This window comes from Rhopalosiphum maidis, chromosome 2 (assembly GCF_003676215.2).
Source record: "Rhopalosiphum maidis isolate BTI-1 chromosome 2, ASM367621v3, whole genome shotgun sequence".
NCBI lineage: Eukaryota > Metazoa > Arthropoda > Insecta > Hemiptera > Aphididae > Rhopalosiphum > Rhopalosiphum maidis.
In genome coordinates, this window is record NC_040878.1 from 57,925,217 (window position 1) to 57,944,033 (window position 18,817).

Below are 18,817 nucleotides of genomic sequence, written 5' to 3' on the forward strand. Positions count from 1 at the left end.
ATAGTAATAAGTTTTTCAAATTATATTATATTTTAATTTGGTTTTAAAATCAAACGATTAGGTATTTACAGATTGATGTTATTTTAAACAAATCACTCTGTACTCGTATATTGTATGTAATTATTTCCGAATAGACGTTTGGTCAAAAAAGTAATAAGTACATAAATTGTAAGCATTAAGATTAAATTTGTGTATTAATAACCGGTCTTATTTAAATATAATTAGATATTCAGATAGGGTTATAATATCATAACAAAGACTTTGTATATCATTTGTGAATAGATTGCCATTTTCAGACTTGTTATGTGTGTAGCATATTAGCATATACCTGTAAGTACCAACACATAATATGGTATATATTCCAAAGATTACATTTTAGGTAGTTTTTACCAGGTAAACTATTTATAATCTGCCGTTTTACATAGGTTAGCATAAAAATGAAAATACAATTCTGTATATATTATCCTTTTTATTAAAACAAAAGAAGTAAATCCCAAATCCTTAAAAGTATTCCTATTTATTAATAGATACTTTAAATTATATTTAATACAAACTTTTCTGTCGAAAAATTAAAGTATTTAACTTCAATGATACATAAATTAATACAATACAATAAACCAAACATAATATACAGGTGTAGATACTCTCTTATAGATAGGCACACTAATAAATGATGTACAATCTTCATAATTATAAACGAAGACATTTTACGACACATTACACGTTATCTATCGTGTGTTTGAAGATACAACGTACCTATGATCTAATTTTAACAAGTTATTTGTAGAATTTCACTAGTTAAAAAAAAAAAATAGTGTTATAATTAATAAAAACTTGACGTAATACACATAAATATAGTGTGACGAAGGATGTCGTCAGAATGGCTTTTTGAATTTTCTCAACTTTAAGATTTTCAGAAGTGATTAGACATGATGACTTCTTACAATGTTTTTGAACAATATTAAAAACAAAGAATTTTTGTTTACGTGCCAAAAACTGTTAAGAAAAATATTCAAGAATCACTCAAAAATGTACAATAACGAATATATTTAAAAAAAAACGGATACGAATGGAAAAATTAAAAATGGAAATCGGTAGTTGGTAATATTAAAACGTATTTTATAGACCCAAGAATCTTAACGTTTTTGTCGTATTATTTATACTTGAACAATAAAAAGTATAACATCGGACTTCTGCAAAAAGAATTGTTTTGATAGATATTTAATATTTTAATTTCAATTTTAAAATGCATTAATCTAAGGAGTATAAATTATAAAATTACTTATACAATCGTTTAGTTATATCTTATGAAACTATAACGCGCAAGCATCAATAAAAATTATGGTAAAATCTACTACGTGTACCATCAGTTAAGAACCATTGGTGATTCGGCACCATAGACTTTCATAATAAACGATGTTGATAAGACATATTGCCGCAATACACATCACAATTGCATGAAATATATAACAGGACTTGAAATCGATTTAAAATATCGATAGAACAACGTTAAGAATTATTTTCTGTTAAATCACAAATAATTTAATAATTTTAAAATTGAAATAGTTTTTAATTATATTTTATATGTTTATTGAAATTAAAGAAATATAGATCGATAATTTATATCAATTTAATAATTTTAGGCTTTAATATTGTTCATTGGTAAGTAATAACTAATAACTAAAAGTAACAATTATTTTCACAGGGCCTTTTCACAGCCACGTGTAACGACTTTTGGAATGAGTGATCAACGATGTCAGAATTACTGTGGGTAGAAATCGAAATCGTAAAAGTGATACTTTAAATCGGAAACAAAGAAAAACTATGTTCATTATCTGTAATAACAAGTCATAAAATTATTAAATCGATATTGTGCAACGATATAAAAATTATACGGTTATAAGATCAAATATTTTATTATTTTAAACTAACTTAAACTACATTGTGATTATCTTTGAACGAATTTTTGAAACTAAAATCAAAAAATTTTATTTTATTTTCAATCCGTATAATATCCCGTGCCCGTCCTGTGTCCTATACCCAGCTAATAATATAAGCTTATAAATTATAAGCTCGTATATTACATTTTATTCAATCAACAACCGTCCGTTCACTTACATGTAGATAGCGCGTGTCGTAAATCCAATTACGGGCAAACAAAAACAATATTATTATTCTAATTCTGCACCGTCTCCCCCGTTACCGGTGTTTATATTCGAACCGATACACGTGTATTATGCGCGCGTTATCCAATACGCTCCGGTCGGTCCCTCATCGTTTCGATTCATTTCCTTTGCCATATTACCTACGCTACGCCGTACCGATACGTTTTTGTCTGCGCACATCGAACGCACAGGTCGAAACTGATTCGTTTCCCGGTGGCGTGTGACGTTTACCAATGTGGGGGAGGGGCGGGTGATTTATACATATATGTGTGTGTGTGTGTGTGTGTGTGTGTAGAGGAGAAAAGACCGATGATGTTCGTGGGCCGCAACTTGAACGATATTCGCATAGGACACGAGCGTTATTCGGTTCGGTGCGCGGAAAACAAATAATACATAAACGCACGTGCGCCGCCGATAGCTTCTGTGCGAAGCCCGTCGACCGTGAAAGTGTGACGTCACACTACGCGGATTCACCGTCATCGCACACCACTCCCGACAAATGACTTTTCCGTTCTGCAGGCGGCGGCGGCCAGTCAATTCCGCCCGCAACCCGCACACGAATTTATTATTGCGTCAATTTAATGTCATTGCCATTGTTATTGTTATTGTTATTATTATTCTTATTATTATCTACTCATTCTTTACCGAAATTATTATGTTTGAACGAATAAAATTCGTACATGATGCGTACTGAGAGTTCATAAAAAATATAAAACTAGTCGAGAAACCATATTAAAACAAACTTTTCACTTGATACGTAAAAACTTCAAATACGTCGTATATTATTAAAATCAGTTTAGTTGGATTATAACACTCGTTTGGTTTAAACATTCATTAAAATTAAAAATAAAACCAAATTCTCTTTATATTTTATTTTTGTATCACTTCAAATATAATGAGGTAAGACGCATTTTATAATTAATTTAGTTATGTAGTACTACTACGTATGAATATAATTCATTCAATGTCAAGAAATTAAATAAAGTATGTTTAGTGTTTACACATTTATATGACTCCGTTCGAGGATTCCGACAGTTATTTTTTTACCTACACGGATCAGTAATTTAAATAATTTTAGATCAAAGATATAATCTTATATTCATTGAAATCGCTTTGTATAATAAATTAATTTATAGCAATAGTATAAATATATGTTTAAATGAAATTTTGTTGATGAAAAATATTTGTAATTTTTGCACATTTCTTTTATCGGCTAAGTTCAATAAATAAAATTGCTATTAAAATGTTGGTATAGTAATTAAAACATATATAAATATATAATGTACAATATATCATAATATGTATTATACTCGGGATATCAATTTTTTAAATAATGTATCAGATAGTATTGACATAAAGAAGCAGTTGAATCTTAACAAAATCTCTTATAGCATAGATTAAATCAATTGTTTTATTTTAACTATCCAATTATTATGTAAAGCTAGTGTGATTACTGATAAAATGTGCAATAAAAGTCTAAAATTATTGGATTCGAATTACAAAACGTTCGTAACACCAGAAGGAAACCTTAAAACAATTTAAATAACTAAATCATACTATGAACCTACGTAGTCAGTAGTCGTTATAGTACCTAAAACCTGTACAGTATGACCGGTGAGAATTTACTTATTTAGAATTGTTAAGCAATGTATAAGCATTTCATTATACTTTCTCAATTTAAAGTAGTGCAATTTCGTTGGACACTATATATATTTGACACATGCAGAAACCTATAATGTACAAAATGTATGTGTGTACCACGTACGTGTGTGTGCTTGGTCATTAGATTATTAAGTTATACCAGTGATATTGTGGAATATAAAATTATAATAATATATATACATATATATTAAAACGTCATTGCAAAATATACAAACTAAAATATATTTTCGACAAAACAGAATAATTTATTATAATATTATGATTCTAGGTAAATCCTTAATGTTGTTGGAAAACATTTGAAACGGTTGACTTACAAGATCATTAAAACATAATCCTAAAACAGCAGACAAGACGAATTGAGTACCTATACAATAATATACGTTAAACAACATAATAAGAATAACTGCAAAACGAATTGTGTGCACATCATCTGTAGACGTTAATTAATCATTAGATTTAATAAAATGCTGTGTAAAAAAAAAACAATTTATAATACTTTTAGAATGTCTTTATACAATGTACATACATATTTCTCTAATTTAATGTTTCTAGTGTTATGATAGACAATCGAATAATATTTTTAAAATAATCCTTAACGTACATTATTTCGGTATAATATAATATGACCTCGACCATTTATATTACTACTTACGAACAAAACAATAAATATAATATATATTATATTATTTATTAATATTACATGCAACCTAATCCGGTACATCATTTTCAATAATATTGTTCATGAACTTTATACTAATGAAAGTTTAATTAATAAAAATAAAAATATATATTTGTGTTGTTTCGGGAAAAATAAATTGTTTTTGTAACATATTTATTATTGGCAATAATATACAATTATGTAAACTATAATAAATTATAATAATCTTATTATCATATTATATGAAATAACATCTACATTTTTTTTTTCAATAATAATTATTACATTAATTAAGTCATTTTATAAAATATATTGTTATGTTCTTACACGATAATATGCAATTCAAACATTTTAAACTATAATATATTTTTTTTTAGATTTAAGTTTAAAATAAAATCAATGTATTACTATGTATAAATCAACAATCAAGAAATTTCTAGATTATTTTTTTAGCAAAATAATTCATATATTGTATGAATCAGAACATCATTAAATAAATACAGGTTTAGAATCATTTTCTAAGAAATCTGTTTTAATAAATATATTTTTATGAAATAAGACAAACTCATAACTAATGGATTAAACAAACAATTTAAATCTATTTATGTTTTTTTTTCTAACATTTTATATAAACAATTAAGTACCTAATAACGTCATAAATAAATAAATATAGGCTTATGAATTTTATTTATAGTTACAAATAACACAAAATATATAATATAATTAGTTGCTATAAATTGTATGTATAAATAAAGAATTATAGGTAACTATATGTCTACATGACATATTATGTGTATATAGTATGTATAAACCTATTCAATATTTTCTTTTTCTTATTTGTAAAATAAATAATAACTGAAAATAAAATAAAAAACTGTTTGAGCAAAAGAAAATAGTGTTAAATAGTATTGAAAAAATAATTTTTAAAAATTATGTAGGTAAAGTATTAAATATGTGAGTATATTACAATTTCATTTGAGTTTTTATAATAATATGATATTGAAGGTATTTACGTCATGGCGTATTTAATAACGGTGGTTAAAATTAATGGTGGTCAACAACTTACTGATCTTGATATTGCAATTTGATATTTTTTAAATTTTTTTTACAGAAACTGATCGAAATATCATGTTTTTATTTATATAAAAAATAGTATAGAAATAATGTAACCTAAATACAATATTATTTACAAAATTATATTAGCTAAATTTTTGTTATCAATGTTTGCTAATTAAGATTCTTAGAACTCATTTTACCTCTAAATTATTATTTTTATTATATTCTAAACACAAATAACCAAAAGCTGAATTATTATTTATATTGTGATACCTAATCATGAATAAATAATATTTATTCTCAGATTCCCAATAACAACGTAGTCATTTGAATTACATATAGGTAGTTTCTAAAATATTTAATAAATTAAACATTTATAAAAAGTAACAAAAAAATAATATAAGAACTAAAAATAACATATTTAATTATAATTTGTTATGATGGAAAAGTAGGATTATAAAACTTTATCTTTGTGTATATAATATTTTAAACGATTAAAAGTTTTCCGATTAAAGTTTGTTACTTTTTGTAATACGAACATTTTCTTATATTTTGTATGGTAACAGATAAACAAGTGTAATAGACAATTTAAAATATAAACTTTTATATAATATAATATGTAGACAACACTACTATTAAGTAATATAGACAAATATAATTATATATAATGAAAAGTAAAAACATTTTATTTTTTTTTTTTTTTAATATAACTAGTCAATATAGCCTTTGTAAAGATTATGTTAAAATGACAACATTTTATCCATCAAGAATATTGATTAGGTCAAAATTAATAATATCTATGATAATATTTTAAATTTAAATTTTATAATAACAAAAAATATTATTTTAATTTTAAGATTTTTAATATCTATATAATATTATTATAAATAAAAATATTGACGCGGAACTACATAGTTAAACGTGTAAATAAGCGAAAGAAAATATTTTGATTTTTATAAATTATTAAAAAAAATTAAATATTTGTTCACTATTATATTTTCAATTGTATAATTATTTGTACAATCAATAAATTAAAAAAAAAATTGAACTATGTTTTAAGATTTTATTCGAAATATATTGTTTTTCTTAATATTAATAAATTTTTCTATTACTTGTAAGTAGAGGAATATACATGGACAAATTATAAATTGTACATATATATTATATTAACTATATGCTATTTTTTCTATAGATTGTATTGATTTGACTATTATATTAAAATTATTTGTATGTATAGTAAGCCTTTACACAATAATAATTATCAAGGTAAGTATTTACTTAACGTCGTTATCAATGATACAAAATATTGCAGCGAATTTTTAATATTAGTATTGAAGACCGATAAATGCTATAGAATAATAAATTTGAGCTTTAAATACTATATAACTAAATAGTAAATCTGTTTATTATATAAATAATTTTATTGCTTACAATTATTGACTCTGGTATTATTTTAAAAATTCAATAAAGTCAATTTTATAACTATATAAGTATAAAAATGGATACAAATTCCATTTATTATCCACTTAAAAATAATATATTATTTTAATAGAAAATGTTGTTTTTTATATTTATCTGTATCTAACTTTCAAATGTATTTCAAATGTAATTATTCATAAACAAATCGAATCTAAATTACTTTAATTAATTACTTACTTATTCGAAAAGTTAAGACAGCATAAATGTTTTATGTTATAATTGTTTGATAAGTAAATCGTATGATATATTTAAAATTAAAAAATTGAAAAATTTGAAACCTTGTCTATCCTAAGTCTAAAAGTAAACACTGTTGCTAACATGTGTTTTTGTCAATAGAAATGAATGAGTAATGAATTAAACTTATAAATATGATTTTTATAATGGTAACATATTTTATCTTTTTCTATTTGTTAATTACTAAATTTTGATAAATATACATTTCATAATATAATACATATACTATATTATATTATTCGGTTTATTAATTTTGCTCTTATTCAAAAACATATACGTTGAATATAAGTGTTTAGGTACAGCTAATGTCTATGAATATAATATTTAAATTAAACCTAATTATTATGTGATTTTTTTTTTTTTTATTCTACTGATATTATAAATACCTTCATTTTAATTGATTGTTTTAAACAAAAAAATCTTTCATTATTGAAAGTTAATACTTAAATTGTCAAAATATTTTTATTTATATATTAAAATCTTAATATTTAGTTAGCAAAGTTGGTTTCGTTTCAACAAATTAATAAATATCATATAATGAAGGATGTTTTTCTTCAAGTTTTCATAAGACTGTTTTACTTCACTTAATGTTACAAATACATATACAAATGTAATAGCGTTAAATATAAAATGGTTAGTGAGGGAATTACTTCACAGGTGTATGAAAAAACAATTGGAAAGAAAATAGTGTTATGCAGACAGCGTTACACTTATTTGTACCGTTATCCATGGTTTTATAGGTATACAATTAATAGTATACTGTCTGTATACCTACACTTTTCTTGCATGAACATATACATATTATATACTTTAAAAAAAAAATGAAGAATTCACCTGTAGAAACAAACACAATATTATGTTTGTCAATATGTTTAGTGAAAACTTAGTAGCAATAAGTGTACTTTTCTAATCGCATAATATTAAACATAATTGTATATCAATTGTTAGTCTTTTATTTAAAAATTAAAATTAAACAAAATAATACTCGTTTGCAAGTTTGAATATGATATTATATTATTACTTGATAAATTATGAGTGATGATATTATATATAATAGTTATAATAGTGAAATAGATAGATAGAAAAAAGAAATATAACTAAAATATTTGGCTAAATTGTAAATAGTACAAAATTAAGGAATAAAATAACAACAAAATAGGTGTAAGTTTGAAATAATAATATGTTTACCAATTACATATTTCTAATAATAATTATTTAATTAAAGATTTATTGTTTAATTGTTTATTTAAGTTTATTAATTGTAGATATATTATTGTAAAGCACTCACAATTTTCTGTTTGGTGTAAATAATGTAGTATGACAATTTATTTGAAATAATTATATTCTCTACATTCTATAAGTTCTGAAATACAACAAATGTTATAACACTTTCGATATTTGTTTGAAATTAAAATCTACCGTATTCCTTTTATATTTATATACATAAATCAGCTAGGTAGATTTAGGTTTTTAAATCATTCAGTACACATTTTGATTGTTTTTATACAAAATAATTGTGTTTATCATTTTGATTGTATTATAATATAAAAACAGATTACCTAAACCTACATGATGGAAATATCTACAAAATATTTTTTAAAACTTGACATAAAAATAAAAAACAAGTAATTCAGCTTGTTATATATAAAGACACAGGTAGGAGACCTATAATCATTAACAATAACATCATAAATAAATAATGATGCATCCAAGAAGTAAGGTATTATAGGAATAACTATTTTTCATACAATGCTATCATCGCATTTTTATAATAAATTAATTAATGTTCATTAAAATGTATTTACTTAAATTTTAAATACTCAAATTTCAAAAATGTAATTTAAGTAACAACTTAAACAATATAATATTTATTATATAAAATGTATAAAATTGAAATACTCACAAATCAGTGTTAATGATATATACTCGTATTATTAACAATCAACAACCATTATTAATTACCTTGTTATATGAGCGAAACTTACCTGAAACAAAATCAATACTAAATAAATAAAAACAATAAAACACATTTTTTAAATGAAATACATATATGTATATATATAAATCTAATATATCATATTTTTCTTATCGTTATAAGATTTCTAAGTTAATAAATTCTAATGATAATATATGAAGTCTATTTAATTCAAAATGACTTAATATTTACATTAAATTTATGTATACAGTAATAACATATAATAATATTGTAAATTAAAAAAAAACTAATTTTTTATTCATTGTTAGATAAATGTGAATTGGATGTTTGTAAAAATTATAAATATTAATTATCAGCTACTAATTTTTGAGTAATTAAAAAGTAACACAGACACGTAATCATTTTAACGACAACTGTAAAATACTTACAGTTATAAATTATTGAATATTATTATAAAGTTTATATTAATAAAAAAAAAAATATTTATTATTATTAACCATAGCCCATAAATTAAACTGTTATATATTATTATAATAATATTTTAAATTATGAGGAATAACAGTTATTTACATTTTTCAATGATATCTCCTCTACTCATCCCATAAAAATATCATTAATTATACAATTATCGATCGACACTCAGCAGTATTTTATTTTTTGCTGCTGTGTCTTAAATGTCTAAATCGAGTAAAATATGGTTTTTCTATCGACTTTAACGTCTAACTAAAACTTGTCTACTACAATGTACAATATAAGATCTACTTTATATGTATAAATATAACATGGCCTAAAGTCTATATATTTCAATATAATTAATAAAAATCTATGACATAAAAATATATAGAAGTTTATTTTTTTTTTAATTTTCACTTATAAATAAAAATATTTTTTAAGCATATTATCATCTTAGTTAAACCAACATTCATAAATTAATAAAATCGTATATTATATAATATAATACAAAATATGTCATATTTATATAAAATATAAATATAAATTGTGTAGTGACTAATTTAGTAAAAGGAAATAAATTAAAATATTTATTGTTCGGAAAACGAACAAAGAGTCTAATTTCTGTATTAAATGTAAAGGTTTTATTAATTAAGATTAGAAAAATTAACAAAATATTATTAAAATATTTTTATTCCGAGAAAATTCTAAACGATATCATATTACAACTGAAAAATAATTTATTTGACTTCTACATTTTTTTCAGTACACTTACTGCGCAGTTTGTAACTAGTAAAATAACTGTCAGTAATATTTTTTATTGCCAATATACAATTACCATAACGTGTAATACATTATTTAGAGAACTCTATTTGAAAATATTTATCATATTTACACTAGAGGAAAATACAATAGTTACAAATATATACATATAATATGATACTACTCTACGTATGTGCCGACTGCTACGTGTACCTTGAGTGAGCTATGCCAAAACTAAACATATATTATATGTTATAACATAGCACATTTTATTTTAGTATTTATCCTATTTAAATTTTGACAAGGAATAGGTAACCAAAATCAATGAGTTTTGAATGTGGGTGAAAATCACAAATGCTACTAAAAGACAAAACGTACTAACAAAATAAAATTAAGCATAGGAATTGCTACAAATATCATTTTATGTGGGTTTTTAGTTTACATTATATATTACAAGTATATAATTGGAAGTTTCGAAAATAGATTATTGTAAACTTTTAAGCAAGTTGTAACACTAGAGGAAAAATCAAAAAAAAAATCAAATTGTAATATTATTTAAAACAAATTATTCAGGAAATCATAAAATTGAACTTAGAATACAAACTTTTCGAATCACAAAACGTTCTAGGAATACCTTGTACAATAATAATGTTTTGGCATTTTTAAATTCTGGAAAAAGCGAAAAATATTTTCGTTCAACAAATATGTATTTATTTTTAAAGTATTATTTGAAAACAATTTCCAGACAAAATATATACTTAATATTATTTATTTGCAGCGTGTATTACCCAATAAATAGTCAACAATAATATTCCAAAGAAATCAGTTTTATTTTTATTTTTCAGAAGTTTTGTTTCGCATTACACAATTCGTTTTACTGATAATACTTTAAAAATTTTTTACAACATTTTATAAAATATTTATGATTGATTTTAAAGATATTTAAATTAGTCATCCATCTAAAATCATCAATGATTAAATCTTTTTAAAAAAAGATGTTAGTACAATTTTATTCAAAATTTGTATTTTACCTATATCATCATATATTTATTGAATATTTGTAAATTGTGCACCAATAATATTTAAGCTTAAATTTTTAAATAAATATCATTTTACTCATCGACTTAGTATACCTATTTAATAATTGCTAAAAATAAAACTATTATCAAGCTATTTAGGTTATAAACAAAATTTTTCTTATGATTTTAAATTAATAAACAATGATACACGATATAAATCGTTGAGACAAATTTATACCTAACACATAATCATCCAACCGTATGCAACAGTATTTAATAGTTGCGACATTTTTTTTGCATCGTAATATTTAATAATCAATTGGTTTTATATTTAAAATCTAAATAATGTATACAAAAATTAATATCTATTTGAGCAGTATAATAAACATAAAATTATGTCTTAATTTATGTTTAAAAAAAAAAAACTATTTTCCGAATCTCACACTTGTATTGGTTTACAATGTTTTTTGAAGTGTTTTTTTAAACCATTTAAGCTATACATTTACACATTAATTTCTTATGTTTTTCAACATAATTTTATAGCGCCTTTATGAATCACGGTTTCGTGTCTTCCGTAATAATAATATTATGGTGGATAAATTAGTTTCTTGTTTAGAAAAATGAAAAACAACAACTCGAGGAGGAAAATTATAGTGTGTTTTAATCTAATTAGTTTTCCTTCACAATTTAGAATGCCACGCTTGAACGTTTTGGTAGGTTATAGATAGAGAGTCGACAATTATAATCGTAGTGTAATGAATGCAAATATATTTCTTTCATTTTAACGTTTGACTCGCAAGGAGACATTAACAGTTAAAACGATTAAATAGTACTATAGTACGTTCAATGGCCATACGCGGTTGACTATGCATTATTCGTTTCATTAAAATATTATTGTTTGATCATTTCAATGCACCAAAACTGCAACTACAGCGGTTCACCAGAATAATGTAATAATAACAATTTCTTTAAATCGATTCTAAAATATCGAAAAAATCGAAAAAATCGTTAACATTTTTAGAAGAAATAAAATTGCAATTATTTTCTATAAATATTCAAAATTCTTTGAAGTGGTGGCACTGGACGGGGCCTTCTCTCAAGTACACATGTCCTGTTGTTTTCATACTTTAAGCCTTCAACATTTGCTTATTGTATAAACTAAATGTATACAGATTGTAAATATTAATTTTAAAATAATAATAATAATAAAAAATATTCAAAATTTACATTAAAACTGAAAATAAATTAAAATCGATAAATTATAAAAATATTATAATATTACTGTTTTATATATTATTTTTTTTAAATCGGTATAAAATTTAAAAAAAATATTTATTATTTAAAATTAAAATTCAACAATAGCCAACTGGTAACTCCAGCTCTATAATATAGTTTATCGGTAAGTAATCACTAATTATTACTTATTAGAAATAACAAATTGTTCATTTTAAACGTCGAAATGGTTGTTTTTTGTATAGGTGGAAATCAAAATTAAACTAGTAAGATTTAAATATGATTTTTTAAAAGAAATGTAACAATATTAAAATTTTGAATTGTATGAATAAACAAAACTTAGATTTTGATTCCAAACCGTGAATATTTGAGTATATTTGACAAAGACAGATTTACGAGACGAATCAAAAACAAATTGCGTTTTTACAATAATATAATATCGTAGACAATTAATAGTTAAAATATGATTTAATATAGAAAAAATAATTTTATTAACGTATTAAAGTTTCAAGACGACGCGATTTTTACATAAGCATATAATAAAATAATAATAATAATAATAATACAATTATTATCGTCGCTTTAATGAGTTTTGAAGGATAATCAAAATCACCTACTCGCGGTGTCCTCCGACTTTCGGGTAACGCTTAACAAACAAACGATTCTCAAAAATCTTATAAGTAGTAATATTTAATTCCACGTGAGAAGATCATGAAGACGTTTCGGTACTATCGCAGGCGAGATTATACACATCGGTAATTTTTATCTAGAAAATATCGGGGCCGAGTTTACACAATCACCGATAAATTATTGACTATGTATATATGTGCGGGTGTGACACGCTTTTCGCTCGCAGAGCCTAACGAACCTGACGGAAATCACGATATTCCGACATACGATCGCTAATTTAAAGAGGGGAAGTTCTCCCGGTCTGACAGTAGAGTCAGACAAATAGGGGAAGCGGGATGCTTACCCGCATATCCATGAGTGTCTACGCCGAGGCGCGGCGCCGACCACGCCGGGCGACAGCAGCACCACCGTCCCGCCGCAGCCACCTCCGCCACCGCCGTGGCCACCAACCCCGTCCCTGCTGTTGTACGTCGCGCGCTGCTTGGTCGCCGCCACCGGCTGCAGCGACATTTCGGCCGCCGGGCCGGTCGGCGGCGGCTGCAGAGGATGGTCATTGACGGCCAAACTCACGCGGACCTCGGGCACTTTCAGCGCACCACCGGCACCGACACCTCCGTTCATCTTGGTCGCGGATCGACACCACCACAGCCGCCGCCGAGGCCGCTACCGACTCTGCGGCCTGTAGCACCATGCACCGCGACGTAGATGGATTTGCTCGCGGAACAACACGGCGACGACGGATTGTGTTGTTGTTGTAGCGCGACCGTAGACGACGACGACGGAGAGACTACGAAGACGTTTGCCGGTCGAGTCGAACGCGGGACCGGTCGCGCGCGATGACGACCGTATGGCGTGCGGAACGTGACTGTGGCGGTGCCGCGCCGCCGCCGGGTCGAGAGCGCGCGCGAAAAGTCTCCGCCGGCGTCCCACTCCGCCGCCGCCGCCGCCGCTGCCGTAGCCGACGACGATGACGGTCATCAGCCGACGACGATGACGACGGAGCCGTCGCCGCCGCGCGTTTGAAACCGTATAGTGTACACATCCGGCCCCCGCCACCCCATAACTGTGTTTTTATTATTATTACATTTTCCTGAGGTTTTTTATTTTTGATGCGACATGTACCAAACTGGCAAACTGGTAGGTGAGGGAAATTTTTTTTCGTCATATATGTGTAACCTAAGTACGTTAGTAAAACTCGGCGTGTAGACTTAACAAAACGCCGTGATTTTACCTTTTTTTATGATTTTGTTTGTTTTTTTTTTTTTTTTATGTAAAAACCGATCTAGCGGCAATATTACTATAACATAATGTACGTTATGTGCGTCTGCAGTACACCAGAAGTATAATATTTTAATAGATATAATGTTCCTTTTTTTTTGTATCGCTTCAAGTAAAAACATTTGAAAAAATCCAAATCTTAACCTATTTTGTGTAATAAAAAGCTTAAAAAAATCGAGCTTTTGTTGTTACGCCGGACAAAATCACCTTTCAGACAAAAAACAATTTGTCAAAATCCGTCTTATATGGAATACCTCAGAAGTCGTGGTTTAGTGTTTTTTTTTTTTTTTCTATGAATAATTCTGGCCGTCTCTGTTCCCCTTAATATTTTTATTATTCTTTCGTTTCATTTCATCCGACTAGTGATGACCGACGTCGTCGCCGCCTCGTTCGACCTTGCCACGATCGCACCCGACGATTTACAAAAAAAAACAAACAGTTTTTTTTTGCTCTTATGCTGCCACAACGTATTTATGGAGGGGCGATGACGACGGTAAAGCGGGGGAAAACGACCGACCGAATCACAATAATTGTAGGTATAACATTATGTATAATATTGTTATAATATATTATATGGCGGTGCATAAAAAAAGTATTATTACCTACGTTATTGGAGAACGGTACCTATGTAATTGTAGGTATTACTCGGAAGCGGAACAGTGGCCCGTAGCAGACTAGACGATAGATGCTGCATTTATATATTTTATACATAAATATCGTTTATCATATTATATAATACGAAATTAATGGGAAGTTATTAATTGCACTTAGGTTACTTATTTTTCTCCGATAGTATAATTATGTTATTTTGATTGTTATCACTTATCATAATGGCTATCATCGTCATAATGATGTTTTCTGTCGTACCATGGTTATATGATTTTGGTCAAAGACAAATTGCGTAGTAAACAAATTGTTATAATATTATTTTATATAACGTTACTAACTGAAAGTCAATACCATAGGTTAGGCATTACCATGCACCTAATGGTGTAATAGGTTAGTGGTGAAAAAATCTTAAAATGAATTGAATTATTTTGAAAATTGTATCTTGTACTTATAATACATATTATATACTATATAACAATAAAACTTCTTATGAAGTAAAAAAAGGATTGATGTCGTAACGACCGTATTTTTGGTTTCAAAAAATAACAAAAATCATTATTCTTCAAAATTAAAACTTAATGTCTATTAAAAAAGTTTGCATTTTTAATTTTAATTTATGGGTTTTACAAGAAAAACTTATTAGGATTCTTTAGTTCAATTTTCAAGTCTAAGCTATTTAAATTATAAAATGTTTTGTAAATTTTCGTTGTATTAATGAAATTTAAAATTTCAACTATAAAAATTTTAAAAAATGTTGACTATGCATTTTTTGTATATTTTAAATGGATATAAACAACATATTATGTGAAACCTCCAAATCTAAAATACAAAAATTTAACCATGTAATCAATTTTAAACGCTTAAAAATAGCATATTTTAGTATATTTTAAAAATTATAAAAATATTATAGAGGATTGAGTAGTTGTAAAAAATTGAAGTCTCTACCATCATCAATACCCAGTAGAAAAAATATAATTGAATATGTCAAGTACCGATTTCGGATAAATGATTTCCATTATTTCTATTATTATTTCTATTACATTTTCAAATTACTTAAGATATTTATCCCCAAAGTCTCAATATTAAATACATTTTTTTTAATAGAAAATACTCTGGGTACATTTTCCCTGATCTAAAAGGTGTTGACAAACACAAAAATAAAAAATAAACACACGTTATTGTGAATTTTATTTAATTCGTCACTCTGTTCTGAATTTAAAATATCAATTGAAAATAAATGACAAGTATATTTTTAAAATTAATTTATACATTAATTTTTCACCATAAAGTGTGTGAAGGTTGAATGTGTGAATAGTGTACTTTTTAAAAAATTATTTTGAGTTCCGTTATTTTTTATGGATTATATTAAACATACAGTTAAAAAACCCAAAGGTATTATAAAAACGCTTAAAAACTTATAAACGAACTTCATTAAAATTCTTTGAACGCTATGGCAAATAATCTTTTTTTTTTGGTTTTTATTTAAACTACCTTGAGTAGTCAAGTGTATTGATAATTTTGTATATAATATGTGTAGTTGTTTAGGTATGGAAATGTATCCAATATTGAAATATAGGATAGTTGTATCACTGAACTGAAGGTAGTATATTAAACAAAAAAAATAAATATCACTATTTTTGTTGACGTTTAAAAATTTAAACGATAATAATTTGTTTTTTAAATTCGAGTTTATCAATTTTTTTTAATAAAACATGTTACATTTGCACCAATAAAATAATTTTTATTCAAGTTTGAAATTTAATACATTTTTATCATGACATAAAATACAAAATGTTTAATATTCTTTAAACAAAACGCATTACCTAATCTACTAAAAATATTGAATTATCTTAACTTGTACTGTGAAACAATACCACTAAATTTGAAGAAGCAAAATAAATATTTCAATTTTTACTTTACCTATTTTACTACGAGTTTAATATATATTTTCTACCTATATCATTTTCAATTATTTCATAAAATTAAAATTAAAACTAACATTCTTAATTAATGAAAAGTATACTACAAAATAAGCTTCCATAAACCTTTTGGATACTTTAAAAATTAATTTTTCTAAGTAACTTATATTAGGTCATCAAATATTTAATTATATATACTACTGATGTTTAAAATAACCACTAGTTATGAGATTTTTAGAAATTCTCCATTTAAAACAAACGAATAGAAATATATTATATACATAAAAATAAAAACCTTTTAACGACTAATATGATTTTGCTTTACTTTTCATGAATTTTATACAAAAATTATGATTAAATACATTTTATTATTCATATTTTATTTAAATTTGTACTGAAGACATAAACATTACTATATAAAATGTATGTATTTACTACGCCATACGTATAAAATATATTTATATATATATAATATTAAAAACAATATTATAACAAAAGGTAATATTTATTCATAAAATAATATTATTAAAATTTTATTTTAATTTGACTATTATGTTTTTTTCTTATTTACATTAAAAAAAAAGGAGGAATTAGGTTTTACACAAAAGACGGTTAAAATGATGGTGATTCGTCGTTAAATAGGTAGAATATTATGAAGGATGAGTTAAATTTTAATTCAATTAAATTCAAATTATTACATAGGTACGAAAAATTATTTTAAGTGAAGTTAATATTGTGCCAGTTTATATTTTTAAGCTTATATATTATTTTTTTTTAATGTTTTTATTTAATTTTTAATTTTTTCAACTTAGACATTTTTATCAATATAAATTAAAAAAGAAATAAGCCAAAACATTAAGACTTATTAAGTTAAATATATACATGTATATTGTATAGGATATTATATTGAAAATTGCAATTATTTTTTTTTAATTACTTACATTAAAAGAAAAATCAATGCAAAAACTAGTATTGCTTAAATAGTTAAATAGTACAAATATGTTTAGTAACTTTAATTAATTATTGTGGGACATTTTGTTTTACTCAAATATAGTTAACTCTATACAATGTAATACATCACTCTTCTCTGAACATCAAATAGGACAATCTAATTTGAATCAATATTTTACTGATCGTTTAATTTAAAACAACTATGTCCTTCAAATCACGTTAAATAATTATGGATACATTAATTATATTATTAAGATTACTATATGAATGACTAATAAATAATAATAATTGGTTTTTGCTTATAAAAATACATATTATAATATAACCAGATTAACCATATTATTATTATGATGTGTATCATATTTGCTTATATTTTTAATGGCAGTTAAATTTGTACTAAATATTTATTTGACTTGTGACTAATGTCTGTATTATCTTAAATTTATACATTAAGCAATTTAAATTAATGTTGGTCATTTTATATTTAATATTTTTCTTATAACATAAGCAATCACTAAGAAAAATATGTATTTCAACATAATTAAAGGACGAATACGATAGTTAAACTACTTACAATAAAATAAATTATTAAACTGAATGGAGCCCAAAACCTCGGCTACAAAGATAATACTTTAAGTACTCGGAATATAAATAAATCATATCGGTTGACCCTTTGTAAGTTTACAAACTTTTTACATAAACATTGCAAACAATGAAAACTGAAATAGCCTTGTATTCTAAACTGATCACGAAGACTTGGATTTCAATTTGAAATT

The 18,817-nt window shown here is 25.2% G+C and overlaps 1 protein-coding gene across 4 annotated transcripts in view; it reads right to left on the minus strand.

Annotated features, from left to right (window-relative positions):
• The window catches only part of LOC113554952 (cAMP-specific 3',5'-cyclic phosphodiesterase), a 612,877-nt gene that overhangs the window by 225,665 nt on the left and 368,395 nt on the right, over nucleotides 1-18,817 (minus strand). Inside the window, exon 1 of one of the 4 annotated variants that reach the window (XM_026959111.1) lies at nucleotides 13,628-14,131. The exons of the other annotated variants lie outside the window; for them this stretch is intronic. Coding sequence (XP_026814912.1) covers nucleotides 13,628-13,905 — 278 coding nt within the window. The 5' untranslated portion in view covers nucleotides 13,906-14,131. Of the gene's footprint in view, nucleotides 1-13,627; nucleotides 14,132-18,817 lie in introns of those variants that run through there. 4 annotated transcript variants of the gene reach the window in all.